The sequence below is a fragment of the Staurois parvus genome, unplaced genomic scaffold (genome assembly GCF_062004578.1).
Source record: "Staurois parvus isolate SC_StPar_1 unplaced genomic scaffold, SC_StPar_1.0 ptg000608l, whole genome shotgun sequence".
Taxonomy (NCBI): Eukaryota; Metazoa; Chordata; class Amphibia; order Anura; family Ranidae; genus Staurois; species Staurois parvus.
In genome coordinates, this window is record NW_028318404.1 from 2,373,455 (window position 1) to 2,391,669 (window position 18,215).

Below are 18,215 nucleotides of genomic sequence, written 5' to 3' on the forward strand. Positions count from 1 at the left end.
CATCAAGTGTCATATGGTGACTATTCTGTGTTATCACCACTGAATTTTATTGTCTTTGGCTATTACTCCACATCATATGACCTGGGAATTTAACAGGAAGTCCGCTAGAGCTGAGAAATAAAAGTGAAAGTGGCAGACTAGAGAGACTGGCTGACAAGCTGCAGCAGCCGGGAGGATTGGGATGGGAGCACAGCCCCCTGGCAGCTGACTTGCCTTCTCATTGCATCATTAGCATCCTAAAGAACAGGAATAGCTGCTGCCCTTATTGCTTGTCCTTCAGATGATTCATGAATTTGTATTATAAGGCCTTCTACCGTGTTAGTGAAAGGACCTCTGAACAGGGAAAAGCTTCTAGTGTTCATAAAAAATAACTGGAGATACTGACTTTTTATCTAAAGAACGATTTCATGTGACCATCTTATTACTTCTTTTTCCTTCTCTAACCACACTTTGTGCAGCTTGGTAACCTGAAGAAACTGTGTGCAGTGAATGAGCGGCCGAGGGCAGACGGGTGATATGGTTCAAACAAAGGATGGCCCTGAAGACGGGTCTCTGGGAAAAACGGACACTCTCCCGCCTGAAATATCCAGTCCTGAGGCCTTTCAGCGCTTGTGGATTGAAAACCAGGACTTGAGAAGTGAGTGGTTAAGAACATTAAATCATTTAATTTACTACTTCTATATTTTAATGAGAAATCTCATGTATATAACTTAAATCCTGCTTCAATTTAAAGGATAGATTCACCTTATGAACATGTTGCACCAATTTTTAGGGTGAAACATGTTCAAAGAGAACCTCGCCTTCCCTGTGACAGCAGGCAAGGGTTCGTCTCCCTGCACCTGCTGTTACATTTTAAAGTCTGCCTGAGAATCTGTGCATAAAGAAACTACAAGTTCCATCTGCAACCACACAGCTTGTACTTTTCAATGGACTGCGTGGGTGCTGATCTCGTGGTCCACTATTTTTAGCTTTCTAACTGAAAGCCCTTAGAGAGCTATGGGCAAGAAAACTGGAGTAAGTATCTGCAGGAGCCTGACATAGCACCTGTGATCCACTGATCGTGGGAGCCATGCTTTGCAGGCTTCTGTAAGAAAAAAAAAAAAAAAAAAAGATTTTTATAAAAAAAAATAAATGCACATTTTATCTCCTGCAAAAATATGTGCATTCATTATTACCGAAATAAAACTTGACCCTTCAGCACAAACTTTTTAAAAAAGCCACATCACATAGTGTTTGTGACTTAATAAACACATAGGCTCCCTTTTATCAGGTCACAGTCGCCTAATGAAGGGTACATGTTTTGTATGTGTACGTTCAGGTTTGCTTAAAATTTTCCTCCCAAATTTTGCTCTCCACGGCATGTCCTAGCATTTATATTTTTTCCTTAACTGCTTTTTTTTTTTTTTTTTTTGTGTGAGAAATGGCTTTTGTTACTCCCTATGACATCACCAAGTTTGTAAAATATTGACAAGGCCATCTGCTGATTCCTCAGAACTACATCTCCCAGGAGACTTTTTCCTACACAAAGTCTGTGGGCAACTCTCCGGAGTCAAGGCAGAAGAATTTATTTTCTGGAATAAAAACTGAAGAATGATGGCAGAAAAAGACCTAGTGGTCTGTCGAGTCTGCTTCCTTTTTTTTTCTCTAAGTATACACTATGTGCACAATTATTAGGCAAGTGAATATTTTGACAAAATCATTATTTTTATGCATATTGTCCAACTCCAAGCTGTATAAATGTGAATGTTTGTTTATTTGATTTAAGCATATCAGGTGATGTGTATTTGTGTAATGAAGGAGGGTGTGGCCGAAGGAGATCAACACCCTATATCAATGTGTGCATAATTATTAGGCAGCTTCTTTTCCTCAGGCAAAATGGGCCAAAAAAGCGATTTAACTGACTCTGGAAAATCAAAAATTGTAAAAAGTATTTCAGAGGGATGCAGCACTCTAGAAATTGCTAAGATATCAGTCAACAGGATCACAAGAAACGTGTTGAGAAAAAAAGATGCAAATTAACTGCCGAAGATTTGATAAGAATCTTAACTTGAAGCTACCAGGAACCCATTATCCTTCAGTGCGGTCATATTCCAGAACTGCAACCTATCTAGAGTGCCCAAAAGTACAAGGTATTCAGTGCTCAGAGACATGGCCAAGGTAAGGAAGGCTGAAACACGACCACCACTGAACAAGACACATAAGTTGAAACGTCAAGACTGGGCCAGGAAATCTCTGAAGACAGATTTTTTTTTTTTTAAGATTTTATGGACTGAGATGGGAGTGACTCTTGATGGACGAGCCCATGGCTGGATTAGTAATGGGCACAGAGTTCCACTTTGACTCAGATGCCAGCAAGGTGGAGGTGGGGTACTGGTATGGGCTGGTATTATTAAAAATGAACTAGTTGGACCTTTTCTGGTTGAAGATGGACTCAGAATCAACTCCCAAACCTAATTCCAGTTTTTTTAGAAGACACTTTCTTCAAGCAGTGGTACAGGAAAAAGTCTGCATCTTTCAAGAAGACCATGATATTTACGCAGGACAATGCTCCATTACATGCATCAAAGTACTCCACTGCGTGGCTATCTAGTAAAGGCATTAAAGATTAAAGCATAATAACATGGTCCTGTTCCTGACCTGTAAGTTTGTGGGCCCTTCTTAAATGGGAGATTTATGGTGAAGGAAAATGGCACACCTTTCTGAACAGTATCTAGGAGGCTGTGGTTGCTGCTGCACAAAAAAGATGACCACAAACACATCAAGAAACTGACAGACTCCATGAATGGAAAGCTTATGACTGTTATTGAAAAGAAGGGTGGCTATATTGGTCACTGTTTTGTGTTTTTTTTTTTTTTGTTTTGTTTTGTTTTGAAATGTCATAAATGTTTATTTGTAAATTTTGAGTTGTTTCTTTTATTATTCTCACTTTAACAGATGAAAATAAACACGTGAGATGGGAAATGTTTTGTTTTTCATTTAGTTGCATACTAATAGTTGCCCAATAATTGTGCACACATAGATATTCTCCTAAGAAAGCCAAAACCTCACTTTTACTTTCTTAAATATTCAGGTTTGAGGTTTATTAATATTTTGGATTGACTGAGAGCACTGTAGTTCAATAATGAAATTAATCCTCATAAATAGAACTTGCCTAATAATTGTACGCACCGTGTAGTTCTGTGTTTTGTCCCAATCATGTTTAAATTAGTTTACTTGCTGTCTGACTTGCTACCCTTGCCGGACATCTGTTCCAAGCATTAGCTACTCTCTTAGTAAAAAAATATGTATGTGGAGAGGGACAAAGAGGATGGGAATTGGCAGAGTTCTGTAGTCCAGCAGGCAGGGTTGGTAATGATTGTTGAGATTAAAAACCTTTTCTGTATGTATGTATATATATATGTATGTAGTATTGTATTTTGGGCACTTACAAAAAATGGTGTAAAGATGCTTTTTAAAAGAAAAAATATTAACCGAATATATCAATTAACAACCTACATAGAAGAACAGGAAATATTGGAAATGTTATGGTACTCTGAGACAGAGCCCTAATCTCCACATTATGGAGTCTGTCTGGGATTACATGACGACACAGAAGCAACCGAGGTAGACTACATCCACAGAAGATCTGTAGTTAGCTCTGCAAGATGTTTTAAACCACCTACCTGCTGATTTTACTGTGTGCAATATTGATATTTTTTGGTTCTTTCACTTTGTAGGTTGATAATGAAACACATTTTAATCCATTATTTTTGAAAGCATCCTTAGTTTACAGCATTTTTTGTAATTGCTTAAAACTACACTTCAAGTCTAGCACAATGTTTCTCAACCTTTTTTTTTTTTTTTTAGTCAAGGCACCTTTAAAATTATGGACAGTCCCGAGGCACCCCATTCTAAAATGGGAAAAGAGATTCTAATAGTTTTATATAATGCAGCAACATCCACACATGTAGGACACCCAACATTAGAGGTGATTTACTCTTCCAAATGAAATACACTTTTGCACACTGGTCTTGACTAGTGTTTCTCTTCTAACTTTTAGCTATCCGTGATCTAATGTGACCCCAGCAGTGACAGAGAGGGGCAGGGGAGGGTCAAACTAGGATGCTGTGCAGGCAGCTGACATCCTCCTTATCAACTAATGATGTCATTGGTTGCCAGGATGCCAGCGGCTAGAAGGTCATAATGGTGCACAATGAAACCTGTGGCTTTGTGTAAGTAAAAGGCAGGCTTGTTTTCATCTGCTAGCTTGTATACAAGCTTTGGGCAGTTTTTAGACATTTTGCCAAGGTACCCCTGAAGAAGCCTCTAGGCACCCTGGTTGAGAAAGGCAGGTCTAGCAGACAGGATCTCTCTGATTTTTAAAGCAATAGCTGACATGAAAACAATCCCAATGTTTCGGGTAGTCAGAGACAATATGATCTTTGCCTAGGTGTTAGGTCACATAGGGGAGCTGAGGAGCTTTTTAATTTTAGCATCTTTTAGATTTTTTATTTTTTTAAAAGCTTGATCTGGGTCCTGTATAGGCTGTTATTTCACAGATTTACCTTGCACAATTTAATGGAAGTGTGGCATTGTGCACCAGCCACAACATAAAAATGAGCAGGTGGGGCTTTATGGGAAGGGGCGGGGCTCAGCAGGACACCAGCACATTTAAAGTAGAACTATAGGCTAAACTCCTCCCCATTTTTTTCTTTTATAGTAAGGAGGGGGGGGGGGGTTAACCTTTGTCAGATTTCTTTTTGACATCTGTGTCCCATTGGGGAGATTTACCGTTACCACCTAAACTAAGAAGAGAATTTTGCCTTTAGTTATACTACTATAATGTCAGAGGACATTTCATGTTTACTTGAAAGTCTGACTTTACTCTTGCAGCACTTCTTATTGTACCTGCTTACCTTAACAGATTTAATAGATGTGACAGAACTGGGAATAGTCTAACAGCTCATCTAAGTGATTTTACAGTTTAGAGAAACCTAATGTTTAAAAACAAATCATAATGAGACATTTTATATAATGTGTAATGGGTTACACATGAATACGTCTAAACCAAATGAGACTGTCACTAGTTCATTTTTCTTTTTAACTATAATGTTGGAATTAATCAGTGAATGCAGTTATGTATGTAAACGAAAAATTAATTCTGCACTAGGAGCCAATTGTGTCACCTGCCTACACATGACCTGATTGGGAACATGTTGACCTAAGTAGGGAGCAGAGAGAAGACTTATCAGTTTGTTACTCCTTCTTCAATTTCCAGTCGCATGCTGGAAAAGAAAGGTGACCTTGTTTTGTGCAGTAGGAACAAGTTGGGTCACCAGGCCAGCTGTGCTGTCTTTCTCTTTTCAATAATTTTTATTTTAGTTTTCCAAACATAACAAGCTCCAAGCTTGCTCATGCAGGGGGAAAAGAATTACACAGAATATGAAATATACATTGTAATCAAATGAACCATAAACACTGTAAGATTCAGTTGGCTGTACGCTGAGACTGATTCAAATACCAAAAATGCAAAATTCAGCAAGTTCCATAAAAGCAGGTTTCCCAGTAATGGTTGCAACCAGAGAGAGTATGAACCTAAGAAAATTATACCTAGAAAGAGGGGAGGGGAAAGGGGTACCATATAATCAGGACTGTCTCAGGCATCAACTGTAAGCCTAGGTTCACATCTGTGCGGGTGGTGCCACTGCGGGACCTGTACAAATACCTGCAGCTGCAACCACCCACACAAAGAAATGAGAGACCCGCGGGTGGGTACCATTAATCCTAATGGCACGTTGCCTCCACTGGAAACCGCAACTGTACTTGTAACCTCTGTTCCCATGCAGGCTGCGATTTCAAAAATCGTGCAGGGAGCTTCCTGCATGTTCCAGGGCACGACAGCCCTTTCAAATGAATGGGCTCTCATATCTGCACAAATCGTGGCCTGCACAAACGCACAGGTGTGAACTTAGTCTAAATGGCCAAAACTGGCCGGGTGCAAAGAATGGTAAGAATAATTGATCCAAGGTTCCCAATATTGAGAAACGTATAGTTGGAGTCCTTTTAAAATGCTGGACATCTTTTCATTGGTCGTTTAATGTGATCATACGGTCTTTCACGCCTTGAAAGAAGACAGTTTGGGGTTTATTTACTAAAGCTGGATAGTCCAAAATCAGACTCCCTTCTGCATAGAAACCAATCAGCTTCTAACCTCAGCTTGTTCAATGAAGCTTTGGCAATGAAACCTGGAAGCTGATTGGTTTCTATGCAGAAGGGAGTCTGATTTTGGACTCTCCAGCTTTAGTAAATAAACTCCTTTGTGTCTTCCACGCCTGAGCAATGGTCCACTTGGCAGACAAAAATAAATAGGAAGCTAATTTCTTGGTAGGTAAGGAGGCCTGGAATGGGACAATGGAATTAGAGTCAACTTTGCTTCACCTGACGATTCAGAAGGAAACCAGAGTATGTAACAGACCAAAGACTCTGGACCAGAAACTGTGGACACAACTACCAAATATGAAACCCCTTCTCTTGAAGGCCACAATTCCTGAAGCACCAATCACTGTATCTGGGATTTGCATGGGCTATCCGGGCAAGAACCCAGTACCACCGCATGAGCACTTTATATGCAGCCTCAAGGGTGGCAGTATTAAAGGAACATTTTGCTATGGTCAACCAGGCCCTACTCCATTCCGCTGGGTCTATCGAGATCGTCAAGTCTCACTTCCACTGTGAAAAGTTGGTGCTAGGGTTATTTAAAGAGGCATAGGCTGTGCTGTCTTTCAAGGCTGCCTAATCTCAGGACAGGGCGAATATAAATAGAAATTATATGGCAGGTTGAACAGGTTGCAGTTGTTGTGGAAGTGGAGGGGTCTTTACCATCACTCCATGGTCTTTCTTGTCACTACTCCACATTCCCCATGTCACTGCTCCAGATTTCTCCCTTAAAGCGGAGCTTCACCCAAAAGTGGAAGTTCCATTTTGTCTGTCCCCCGCTCCCCATTAAGGATCGGCACCTTTGGGGAGCGGGTACCCGAATTTGACAGGTATCCGCTCCCACTTCCGCTGTGACTGCCTAAGGTGATTGAAAGCGGAAGTTGTCCTCCTCTTCTCCCCGTAGTCTTCTGGGACACGTGACAGTGACCAGAAGACTACGTGGCCATTCATAAAGCGCAGCACTTCTCACGCTTACTCAGTAGGCACCCGGCTGTAAAGCCAAAATTGTCACAGCCAGGTGCCAACACTGAAGATGCCGGTGCCAGGGAGAGAAGACTGCTGGTGAAACCAGCGGTGGTGAGGGCACCGCTGGACCAAAGGACAGGTAAGTGACTGCATTTTAAAAGTCAGCAGCTACAGTTTTTGTAGCTGATGACTTTTATTTTTTTTTTCAGGTGCAACTACGCTTTAATGCTGTTTTTTACACTCCCTTGACCGCCATCACCTCAGTTCCTTCCTGGCTATGTCATTTCATCACTTACTGTGCATCCCTCTCCATCCTCCAACTTACAGCTGCACAGACCTGCCCAATGATAGTCCAGTCATAGAAGTCCATAACGGAAATATAATAAACCGTTATTGAACAGACTTTGGGGGCATCAGAAACCCTTATATAGTAAGTTCCACCATCCCTGTCACAGGATACAATAGCAAATAACTAATATAGACCTTTAAAGGAGAAGTACGGCCACTACTTTTTTTGTGGTTCACAGGAGTGCACTTCTTTCTGCTCTCCTGTGACCTGCATTCAGCTTACAGCGGGCTAAAATCCATTGTCTGCTGACATCACAGAGCCAGTCCAGGCTCAGGAAAGATCCCGACTTTAATGTAGGTGCAGGTACAGATGGCTTACACCTGTAAAACTTTAAGGAATTTGGCTCCTTTATAGCCAAGCCACAGTGTCTACTTTTCAAAGACCTTACTGACTGAAATGGTACCGACTGATTGGCGTAGAGCAAATATGGTGGCAATTTAAATAAATAAAAAAAAAAGGGATCAAGATGTTTATCAGAAAACTACCTAGTCATCCAACATCCTCAAACCCAAAACACTGTCACTCCCAGCGCTCAGAGTTCCACCACTGTTATAGTGGAAAAAATGATGCACAATGGACTCCACCAAAGATGCATAGCTGATGCAGCTCTCCTCAGATGGGGGAATCCTGTAGCAACTACAAAAAGAACAAACAGGAGAGTGCAGTTTCTGTCGACTTCTATGGGAACAATTCTGATTCACAACAGTTGGGCTAAAACCTTGACCTGATCCTGATCTAAACCACTGAACAACTACTTTTGTCAATTAGCAAAAACAGAGCTCCAATTTGCACCACACATGTATGAATTCACACTAAAGGTGTAGAAGTGCAGTAAATTCCACTAGACCCATACAGCTTCAGCCAACCTCACATTGATTTTTACAGGTTTGCAGAGGCTGTAGGAGCCTGACTAATCATACAGTGGTAGGGGGGATGGGATTTACACAGCCACTGTCACTTTGGACTGGATGGATAAAGTGACAGTCTCATTGAGGAGGGAAGCCAAGTAATTACAGATTGACTGTTTACACCCCCTAGTGGTTATTCAACAAACATTCTGGAAGAACAAGCGTATGAAAACATGTAAGTTGTGTTAAAAAAAAATGGCTTTACAGTAAACATGATAAAAAATGCATTGAAAATACACTCTAAGCTTCCCGTTAAATTTTCTAATGGGTTTCTTCTTTTCTCTCCCAGTGGCCTTAGAACAGAGTAATGCAATGTTGCGGAAAAGTCACAGCGAGATGGTTGAGTTTCAGACTACGCAGAAGAGAGAGAGGGCATTCATTGCATACAAGTTCAACGAGGCCAAAAACCTTGTACAAAGGCTGAGCGCTGAACGGGATTCTCTGCAAGCCCAACTTGAAGCAGCTAAAAAGCAGCTAGCCGAGGTGACCTCTAGAGATGAACAAATTGCAACAACTGACAGAACTGCTATTGAAGAATCGGTTTGTCCAGAGATTGCTCAGAAGAAAGTCTTTGAAGAGGTACTAAGGCCCTGTTTGCACCTCTTAGATTTAATGCCGAAAAGGATTGCTATTCTTTGCTATAGAGCCCATTCACACCTCTGCACTGCTATATTTAGAAAATAGTACAGGTGTGTTTCTTAGCACAATAAACTTCAATGGCAGAGCATGAAAAATGCATAAAACATGCATTTTAGCACATTCCCTAGCAACCTTCTACTTTTTTTTTAAGCCACACGAAAAATAAAAAATCAGTACACGTGAAAACCTTACTAAATTGCAGGTCAGTGCTTGTTAAAACATGCTTAAAAAATGCTGGAAATTGCAAGCGCAAAGGTGTGAACTAGCCTAAAACCCTCCTGTATCTTATTGTGTAAATGCAGCTGATGTCTACATGAGCATGGAGGCAAGGTGCCCTTTCACTACACTAGGGTGACATACATTCACTTCTGAAATGCTTCCTTAACAACACTTCTCTGCAGGAAAATGCACCTAAGCTTTATGAAAGTGACATCAGGGAAAACTACATTTCTAGAAAACATGGAGATTTTAGGTAATGACCTTCATGGCATTTAGACATCAACGGCAAAGTTTCAAAAAACAAATGCAAGTGGTTTGCCTCCAACTAAATGTTCATCTTTTTATTATTTTTAATTTTGCAGCTTACACATGAATAATGTCAACTAGGATCTGATTGGTTGCTATATAGGGATGTTTAACAGAGGATCATTAATGTTAGGACAAGAATTTAAATGTTCATTCTTAAATTATTATAATTGCACACATTTATGAAAGATTTATATTTGATCCATTTACTTGGTTTTACTTACTTTGACAGTTGAGGTCTAACTGTTGTTGCCCTGCCAGTTGTCTAACCTCAAGCTTCTGAGTGTGCATAATAGTATCAAAAGAGATCAGTGGCTGTTTATGTTGCTGTCATCTCCAGAGCTTAGATATTTGGTAACTAGTGTGCATGTAGGTGCTGGGACATAAAATGTTTTATATGCTTTTGGTCACACAGCTCACAGGGTATTTCTTGTCAAAGTGGGTGGGGCTCTTGAATCTGACATTTATCTCTAGATTAATCTTCAGACAAAGTGGTTAGGTGTAAATAAGAGTCAAATATACATCTTTCATAGAAGGCCTGCACAATTTTAAGGGCTAAGATCACCTTTCTAGAAAAAAAAAAATGTGCATTTATTATTATTATTATTATTAATAATAATACAAATGTTATTATAATATTATTTTTTTCTGCCTGTAAAGCATTGTACCCACGATCAGCAGATCATGGGTGCAATACAGGGCTCCTGCGGACTGTCAGTGTATCTGTCTGCTCGTGCCTCATATGAGCAGGCAGTTACACAATGACAGGAAGACTCGAACTACCTAAAGTGCTCTCTAGCAATCTAGTAGTTCATTGAGAACTACAAGCCATCAGCCGCAAAGGCTGTCAGCACTTGAAGTTCATTAATTCACAGAACTCTGTGAATGAATGACACTGCCATATGGCCAGAGCATTCTTTTCAAATTCTGACAGTGGGTGCGGTGAGAAGATCCCTGGCCTGCTGTCAAAATTTAAAATGGGGATTGGAAAGAGGCTGCAGGAGCGGGAACATGTTACATGTCCCACCCTAAAAACGGGTGGAAAATGTAACATGTTTCTAAAGGTGAACTTAGCTTTTAACCATGAAGAGCCAATCTATAAATTCTAACATAACCCCAGTTGTCACAGGTTCTCTTTTAAAATGTGCTTGATTTTTTTAAACTGCTTAAAGCTTCCTTTCATGCCTGCAGCAGCCTAGTTCAAAATGCTTATTTTCTCTTAATGCTTCTTTGCCACTTTACAGCTTCATATGTAGTTTTAGCTTTAGTGGACAAGTAAATGTTGAAAATGTCTTTGTCGCCCACATTCCCAATGGAAGCATATACCAATTTAAACTAAGAAAAAAAAAGTTAAAGTGGAACTCCTTCAAAAACTTTTCTGAATAAAGTGGACATGCGTTTTTTTTTTTTTTTTCCTCCAACCCCCCAAAAAAAGGGGGGCTACTATTGTCTTATTTCTAAAAATTCTAGTTGCTTAATGGTTTGGTGACCCACTGGCTGTTAACACGGAGTCACTTGCCCCAAAACAAGTATGTAAATCAAAGAGTGGTGCTAGAATTTCTTTATCCCTTTTCTGGGTCAGTGACACAAAGGGGTTGATTTACTAAACCAGGAGAGTGCAAAATCTGGTGCGGCTCTACATAGTAGCCAATCATCTAACTTCAGCTTGTTCAGTTAAGCTTTGACAAAAAAAACTGGAAGCTGATTGGTTTCTACGCAGAAATGCAAGAGATTTTAGTAATTCAACCCAAAGTTTTGCAGCAAGAGGTCCAATATGACTGCAATTGGGAGAGGCCAGCAATGCAGCCTTCAATTTTCTTACAACAGGTTTCCGATATGGAAAACTTTTGGATGGAGTTCTAGCTTCATTGTAAAAACTGGCTGCTACAAGCAAGCAATTTTCATTTTGGGCATTTCCACATTGGGCCTTTTAGATTTAATAGATTCATTTAGTACGGGCCTGTCTATGGTCACCAAGCATAGCTGGGCTTGTTGGCGAATGTCAGTGGTGTTGCAATATATATATATATATATATAGCTGCTGTTGATTTCCAAAATTGTGCTGCAGATTTAAATGCTTAAATAAGTCCAACACAATCACATTTTCACTGCATTAGATCCTCCTGCATTCTTTCCTCTGCCTGACCTCTTGGCTTGGCCCCTGCTTGACTGCTGTGCTGTATATCATTAGGCTAACAACAGCCCTGGGAGCTCTCTATCCTCCTGTGAAACGCTAACCCCCAGTATGTGTGAATCCATGAGAGAGTCAGCACGACATCACCAGGGGCCACCCCGAGCTGAGCAGGTGAGAGCTCCCATCTTTTATTAAGTGAAGCCTCTTATAAGTACTACAGATTGCAAGAGAGAGATGAGAGATCATATTGTTTTCATTAGCCCAATGCCAAATGAACACTTCTCTAAACACCTGTCTGTTATCAATATTTTGCACCAGGGAGTGCTTGGCGCTTGTCAGAAATGCGTATCGGTGGTTCCCTTTTTAGAGCTCAGGTGTTTGAAGCCTGATGTTGGAGCACAGCCTGGTTTGTTGCTCTGGAAGAAGGTCTTTTTTTATTATCTCCTCAGCTTAAATGCCGGAATTTTTATAAGCACCTTTTCTGGTCTGCGTGGCATGATCAGAGTATATCGGTTTGTTACTTTAGTAGTGCTTTTGGTTTTTTAGCCGATTTGGCATCTTTTCCTAAATATTCACATTTTACAACAAACCTTTCTTGAAACCCACAGCGGTTGTCATTGCCAATCTCTATCTGGAGATGGTGAATCCTAACACTGACGTACAAAGCTGTCCACCATACTGCCCCGAACTACATCACTGACCTAATATCCAAGTACCGCCCAGCACGCACACTCCGCTCCTCACAAGACCTCCTTCTCTCTAGTTCCCTGGTCTCCTCCTCCCATGCCCGCCTCCAGGACTTCTCCAGGGTGTCACCCATCCTCTGGAACTCCCTGCCCCAACCCATCAGATTATCACCTACTCTCCTCTCCTTTAGGCGCACCCTGAAAACCCATCTCTTCAGGGAAGCCTACCCCACCCCCTGCTAACTTGCTGACCTCCTCCACTCTTCCTACCACTCCATCCCCCACAGCTATCTCCTCCTGTACCACTATCCCATCCCTTCTAGATTGTAAGCTCGAAAGAGCAGGGCCCTCGATCCCCTCATGTTTTGCATTGTATTGGTATTGTTCTGTCACATGTTCTGTCCCCCTTTGTAATGTACAGCGCTGAGTGAACTATTGGCGCTTTATAAATACTGTATAATAATAATAATAATTTGTAAAGTCAAAATCAGACTTCCTTATTTGCATGCTTGTTCCAGGTAATGGACAAAGTATTGAAGCAAGAGTATACACTAGACAGGAAACTGGCATTTGAAAAATGTTGGGTAGCATTGTGGCAGTCTCCATTTTTTTACCTCTTCAGTGCAGGAAACCATGCTGGTCAGCACTCTGCCTATTGTATGTACATGATATACATTGGGGTTGATTTACTAAAGGCAGTCTGTGCACTGCAAGTGCAGTTGCTCTAGCTCCGAGGGGCAGCTGTGCTGATTTGTATCATTCAATCATGTGCAAACAAAAATGCTGTTTTTTTGGGGGTTTTTTTCTTTTGTTTTTTTATTTTCCTTGCATGTGATTGGGTTTTCTTTGGAAAGTGAAGCTTTACCTCTTTTACTAAGCTCTGAAACAAGTGCACTTGCAGTGCACAGTATATTTGCCTTTAGTAAATCAACCACTTTGTGTATTCTCTTCAACCTCTGCACCAATTCACAACTCTAGCACACCTCTCATAGTCCCACAATGGAATGCACACTCCACACGGTTAGTCACTGTGGCACGTGTGGTGCTATATGGGATGCCAGTCCTCTAACTAATTTGGTGGAGTAGTAAAGTGGTATGTAGGGCACGCCAAGAGATCATTAAGGGGTTAGCATAGGCTTCTCTCGTTGGAATATACAAAGCTTCTTGGGAATTGCTTTTAGAAGTGTAGGTACTGGTTCAGACCTCTGACTGAAGCTCGATCAGGATTAATTTATGGAGTACTCCTTGGTTGGGGTGGTGAAGGGTCTTCAGAAACACAGAGGACAAAGATAGGCAAAAGTGCCTTTCCTGCAATTTATTTGAAGAGCACATTTGTTTTTGATTCCTAGATTCAAGCAAAGGGTCCTTATAGAGCCAAAGAAAGGAGGGGGGGGGGGGAAGTAAACAATATGTTAAACGAGAGCCATGGCAAATGGCCACTAATCAAATTTCATCTTTCCCTCCAATGAGACAATGGAAAAAAGGCATCTAGTTGCAATGGGATGCCGTCCTTAGGTGATGGACCTTTGACCTTGAGTGATGGGTGTCTTCTCTCTACTGAGAGCAGCTTATCTCTTTTAGTTTTTTTTTTCTCAGGAATATTGATAGAAGATTCCTATATGAGTATGTAACTCCATCTCTGTAGCTTTTCAGATCAGCTAGGCCTTGGAGGACTAGATCCTGCCTGGTAGAAGATGGGGGTGGGCTGTAACATTGCTTTGGACACCGGATCCTGCATGGGTGCTGACTTTGGCATGTAGTGCATCTCTTGGAGTTAGTTGCAGGGTGCTATACAGGTTCAGGGTTGTGATCCAGCTGAAGTGGAGCCCTGTCCCTTAGAGATCCAAAATGGGTATTCCCTCAAAGGGATCTTGTCTGATGGGACCTAGTACTGTTTGCTCTGATCACTGCCTCTAGTTAAATACCGACTTGTTTTGAGCAGTTTATTTAATGTATTGCCAACCCCTTAATTGCATGGCTTTTTGACTTTCCATGGTTTAGACCAGGGGTCTGCAACCTTTAAGACATAAAGAGCCAGTTGGACCCATTTCCGAGAGGGAAAAAAAGACTGGGAGCCGCAAAACCATTGCAACATTTAAAACAAATCCGACACTGCATATATTGCAAAAAACGCTCTGGTCATGAAGGGGGTTTAAGGGCCCAGTAAGCAAAGGGTTAATCAGGGCCACAGTGTATCGTCATAATCACAATCATAGCCTTAGGTCAGTGGTGGGCAACCTTTTTTTTCGACTGAGCCAAATCTCGCCAAAACCACGATTGAAATTTATTTTGAGAGAAACATTTTTAAAACTGAAAATACATCCCCCATATAGTAATTCATCCCCCATAGTAATTCATCCCCCATAGTAATTCATCCCCCATATAGTAATTCATCCCCCATAGTAATTCATCCCCCCTATAGTAATTCATCCCCCCTATAGTAATTCATCCCCCCTATAGTAATTCATCCCCCCTATAGTAATTCATCCCCCGTAGTAATTCATCCCCCCTATAGTAATTCATCCCCCGTAGTAATTCATCCCCCCTATAGTAATTCATCCCCCCTATAGTAATTCATCCCCCATAGTAATTCATTCCCCATATTGTGTGAATTCACTTACCTTTGCTCCGCGCGTTCCTCTCGCTGGGTTCCCGCGCCGTTCTGGTCTTCAGGGCGGACTGTGAGAGGAGAGGAGTTCGTCACGCTGCCCCGCCTACATCCTGACAGCCAATGTTTGCCAGCGGGCGCCCGGCACACAGAAGATCTACATTAAAAGAGCCGCGGCTTGTTTACCCTATTGCCTGTCACCTGGTGGGCAGTGTGCTCCGGAGCCGCAGGAAAGGTGAAAAAGAGCCGCATGCGGCTCCGGAGCCGCGGGTTGCCGACACCCGGTTTAGACTAAGATCCTGTGTACAATCAACAAAATCAAAAATTTGACTTACTGGTATAACCCTTTTCTTGGAGTACAGTACAGGACACCCTTCCTTTTTTTTCTTTATGATCTCCTTATTGCTTGCTACAAAACTGAGGCTTGCAGAAAGTGGGAGGGGTTAAAAGGTATAGGGGATGTCCTTGGAGCATTGTTAGTGTCCAGTCATTTGAAGCAGAATGCATATAATCCATGGCCAAGTCTAAGATCCTGTGTCATGTACAGTACTCCAAGGAAAGCGTTTACTGGCAAGTCCAGATCCTATTATTCCACCTTAACTTTTAGTGCAAGGATTGTTGAGATCTTGGGGCTCATTTACACTTTTCAACTTTATCACCTATTAAAGCACCTACCACTTCAACATGCTTTTTTGATGTGTTTTTGATGCTTCGGTGTTGCTTTTTTGAAGATTTAATGAAGCTTGGCAAATGCCCTGTGTGTGTTGATTTTCTATTTGTTATAAAGGGGCCCAGTAGAACCCCGGCTCAGTAGCACACCCACTCTTCAGATCCCCAGCCCCTTAGTACCCCTCTTCAGCAGATCCCCAGCCCATTATTACCCCTGGTCAGCAGATCCACAGATCATTAATACCCTCGTTAGGCAGATCCCCAACTGATTAGTACCCTTGTTCAGCTGATCCCCTGCTCCCTAGTACCCCTGGTTCTTCTAATCCCCCACTCGGTGGTAACCCCCAGCTCTGTTGATCCTCTAGTTTTCTGATCCTCCTCTCTCTCTGGTGCCTGCTCACATCCCACTGTAGTGTTCCCATGTTGTACGCCACCAGTTGCTCTGCTCCTGTCCAGAGCCCGCTCACCTTCCTGCTGCTCCATGCTGCATACCAGATGTGACAACAGCACCAGACACTTCCATAATAGTGACTTCCGATGATGTCTTTCTGGTTTGCTTGTTGGTTTCCCAGTGTGTCCTGCAATAGCTCCAAAACAAAGCGAAGCTAAAGCTGAATAAAAGCCTCTCAAAAGCTGCAGTGTGATCTGTCATAGAGTTCTGGAGACTCTTTGAAGTAGCAGTGCACCGAAATTAAAATTCTGGTTCCGATAATGAATATTCAAAATGCGCTTGGCCAATAACCGAAACCGAAATGCGCAGTTTTTAAAAATGAATATATATTTTTTGGAAAAAAATACACTTTAAAAAAACAATATATACCCCAATTTGTTTGTAAAATATGAAAGAGGATGTTACGGCGAGTAAATAGATACCCAACATGTTACGCTTTAAACTTGTGCACGCTCATGGAATGGCATGAAACTGCGGCATTTAAAAATCTCCATGGGTGATGCTTTAAAAATTTCTACAGGTTAGCAGTGTAGCGTTACAGAGGTCTTGTGCGAGAATTATTGCTCTTGCTCCGACGTTCGTGACGATACCTCACGTGTGGTTTGAACACCATTTACATATGTGGGCATGGCCTACGTATGCGTTCACCACTATGTGCGAGCACGGAGGGACGGGGACACTTTAAACTTTTAAAAAAATATATATATTTAATGTTTTGTTTTTGTTTTTTGTTTTTTGCACTGTTCCTTTAAAAAAAAAAAATTATAATCACTTTTATTCTTATCACAAGAAATGCATGCATCCCTTGTGATAGAAATAATTAGTGACAGGTCCTCTTTATGGAGAGATGTGGGGTCAATAAGACCCCACATCTCTCCTCTGCAGTGTAAAGCATTGGATCAAAAATAAACATTGATCTAGTGCTTTAAAAAAAAAAAAAAAAAAATGTCCGGAACCGGAGGTGACATCGCTCCAGTCCTCCAAGGGCATAGAGATGTGTGGCGGCCATCTTTCCTTCACTCATCTCTATGCTCAGCACCAGGATCCATGGTTTCTCAGGTAATGCTGAACTACCGAGCACAAGCCAGTGGCGGCAAGTGGCCAGCGGGCAGTGGTGAGGGGCGTGGTTTTTTTCAGCACCTGTATCGGTGCTTTTTTTTATTTTTTTTATTCACCCAACTGCCGAAAGGGGTGTTTTTGGCAGAAATGTTTTGACCACCAAAATTTTGGTGCATCTCTACTTTGAAGCACAAAGAAAGCGACATGGGGTATAATTTTTGAACCCTCATGGCCAAGTTCACTCCTCTTCACCCCTCCTCCCCTGCTTTAGACAGGGAATGCACTTTTTTTGTTTTATTTATTTACAGAAAGAAAATCAGTCCCCCCCACATGTATCATGAATCCATGCTCTCTGTTGCTTAAGATATATTTTTCCAACAAGAACTCATCTATGTGGTCTTTTATTAAACTCTCCAGTATCTTCCCAACTATAGACGTTAAACTAACAGGTCTAGAATTACTTGGTAAAGATTTTGACCCCTTTTTAAATATTGGCACCACATTGGCCTTACGCCTATCCAGTGGTACTATGCCAGTCATTAGAGTCCCTAAAAATGAGAAACAATGGCTTTGAAATGACTGAACTCAATTCTTTAAGTACCCGTGTGTGTATGCCATCCAGGTGCTTTATTCACCTTTATACTGTCTAAATATTTTTTGAATATTTTGAATACAGAACTATGTTATGAAGCGTGGGAGGTGTTTTGTAGTCCAGTCTGGAAGAACTGGACAGGGATGTCAATACAGTTTAGGATTTTAGTGCAGCAAATGTGCTGTGTTTTCAGCTCAAACACGAATATAGGAACACACTGGGTTTCTGGCACATCATCAGGTAGTATTCTGTGGGAAGTTTTGAAGGCATAACACATGGGGTAATGTGTATATGTTGCAGAGATGTACTGCATGTGTTTTTTCATCTTTTGCATAAGCCCTTTTGTGATTGCTTCTCTTTAACAGATTTATCCTGTAAATGGTAGAACTGCTGCATATTTTATAGAAGCCAGAAAGGAAATGGTTTTGTATCCT

The 18,215-nt window shown here is 41.4% G+C and overlaps 1 protein-coding gene across 4 annotated transcripts in view; it reads left to right on the forward strand.

The window, feature by feature from the left end:
- Nucleotides 1-18,215, forward strand: part of IKBKG (inhibitor of nuclear factor kappa B kinase regulatory subunit gamma) — a 62,783-nt gene that overhangs the window by 15,463 nt on the left and 29,105 nt on the right. For 2 of the 4 annotated variants that reach the window (XM_089692948.1, XM_089692949.1), the window contains exons 3-5: nt 459-637; nt 8,708-8,997; nt 11,774-11,887. In XM_089692948.1, the coding sequence (XP_089549074.1) occupies nt 490-637; nt 8,708-8,997; nt 11,774-11,887 (552 nt within the window). In that variant the 5' untranslated portion in view covers nt 459-489. The remainder of the gene's footprint in view (nt 1-458; nt 638-8,707; nt 8,998-11,773; nt 11,888-18,215) is intronic. The other 2 variants (XM_089692950.1, XM_089692951.1) reach the window with 1 other exon arrangement.